Source organism: Manacus vitellinus, unplaced genomic scaffold (genome assembly GCF_001715985.3).
Source record: "Manacus vitellinus isolate BGI_N305 unplaced genomic scaffold, ASM171598v3 scaffold_189_pilon, whole genome shotgun sequence".
Classification (NCBI taxonomy): Eukaryota; Metazoa; Chordata; class Aves; order Passeriformes; family Pipridae; genus Manacus; species Manacus vitellinus.
The window spans coordinates 32,520-33,504 of NW_021939323.1; the positions used below are offsets into that span (position 1 = coordinate 32,520).

General features: G+C 62.8%; 1 protein-coding gene across 1 annotated transcript in view; it reads left to right on the forward strand.

The window, feature by feature from the left end:
- PSMD4 (proteasome 26S subunit, non-ATPase 4) overlaps nt 1-985 on the forward strand; it is a 6,695-nt gene that overhangs the window by 1,613 nt on the left and 4,097 nt on the right. The window contains exons 3-4 of the mRNA XM_029958967.1: nt 10-96; nt 595-707. Of these exons, the coding sequence (XP_029814827.1) occupies nt 10-96; nt 595-707 (200 nt within the window). The remainder of the gene's footprint in view (nt 1-9; nt 97-594; nt 708-985) is intronic.

Here is a 985-nt window from a genome sequence, read left to right on the forward strand (position 1 = left end):
CCCCCCCAGCTGGCCCTGAAGCACCGGCAGGGCAAGAACCACAAGATGAGGATCATCGCCTTCGTGGGGAGCCCCGTGGAGGACAACGAGAAGGATGTGAGTGACCCCACCTTTGGGGGGGCTTTGGGGGTCCCTGGCACCAAAATTCCAGCCTCACACCCCAGCCAGGAGGTTCTGGGGGGGCTGGATCCCCGGGCTGGATCCCCGGGCTGGATCCCCAGGCTGGATCCCTGGGATGGATCCCTGGGATGGATCCCTGGGCTGGATCCCTGGATCCCAGGACAGATCCAGCTCTCCCAGAGGGAGCTTGTGCCGTGTCCTGTCACCCAAACTGCTCTGGGCTCTTTCCCCAAGGATCTGGGGTGGGAATTCCCCCTCAACAGCCTTGGGAATGTCCCGTTGTGGTGGCACCTCCGAGTGAATCCCAATGTTCTGGGAGCCATGGCCTGGGCCAGGCTCCTGCTGCCCCATCCCCCTGTCCCAGCTGGGGAGGTGAAACCCTTCCAGCTCGGAGCTGGGAGGCTGATTTTGGGCCAAATCCTGGTGGGTCAGAGCCCCAATCCCAACCAATCCCACGGCGTCTCCTCCTGGCAGCTGGTGAAGCTGGCAAAGCGTCTCAAGAAGGAGAAGGTCAACGTGGACATCATCAATTTTGGGGAGGAGGTGAGACTTGTGGGATCCCTCGGGGTGAGGGGGGATCCAGGCAGGCTCTGAGCTCCTGGGAGCCCGAAAATGGGATTTGGGGTCCTGCACTTTGGCCACAGCAACCCCCTGGGGACAGAGTGGGGGGAGAGCAGCCAGGCAGGAAGGGAGCTGGGATTTGGGATGGACAGGGAGCTGGACAGGAGCCAGAGTGTGCCCAGGGGGACAAGAAGGCCAATGGATCCTGGCCTGGCTCAGGAACAGGGTGGCCAACAGGGCCAGGGCAGTGATTCTGCCCCTGGACTCAGCACTGGTGAGGCCACCCCTGGAGTGCTGTGTCCAG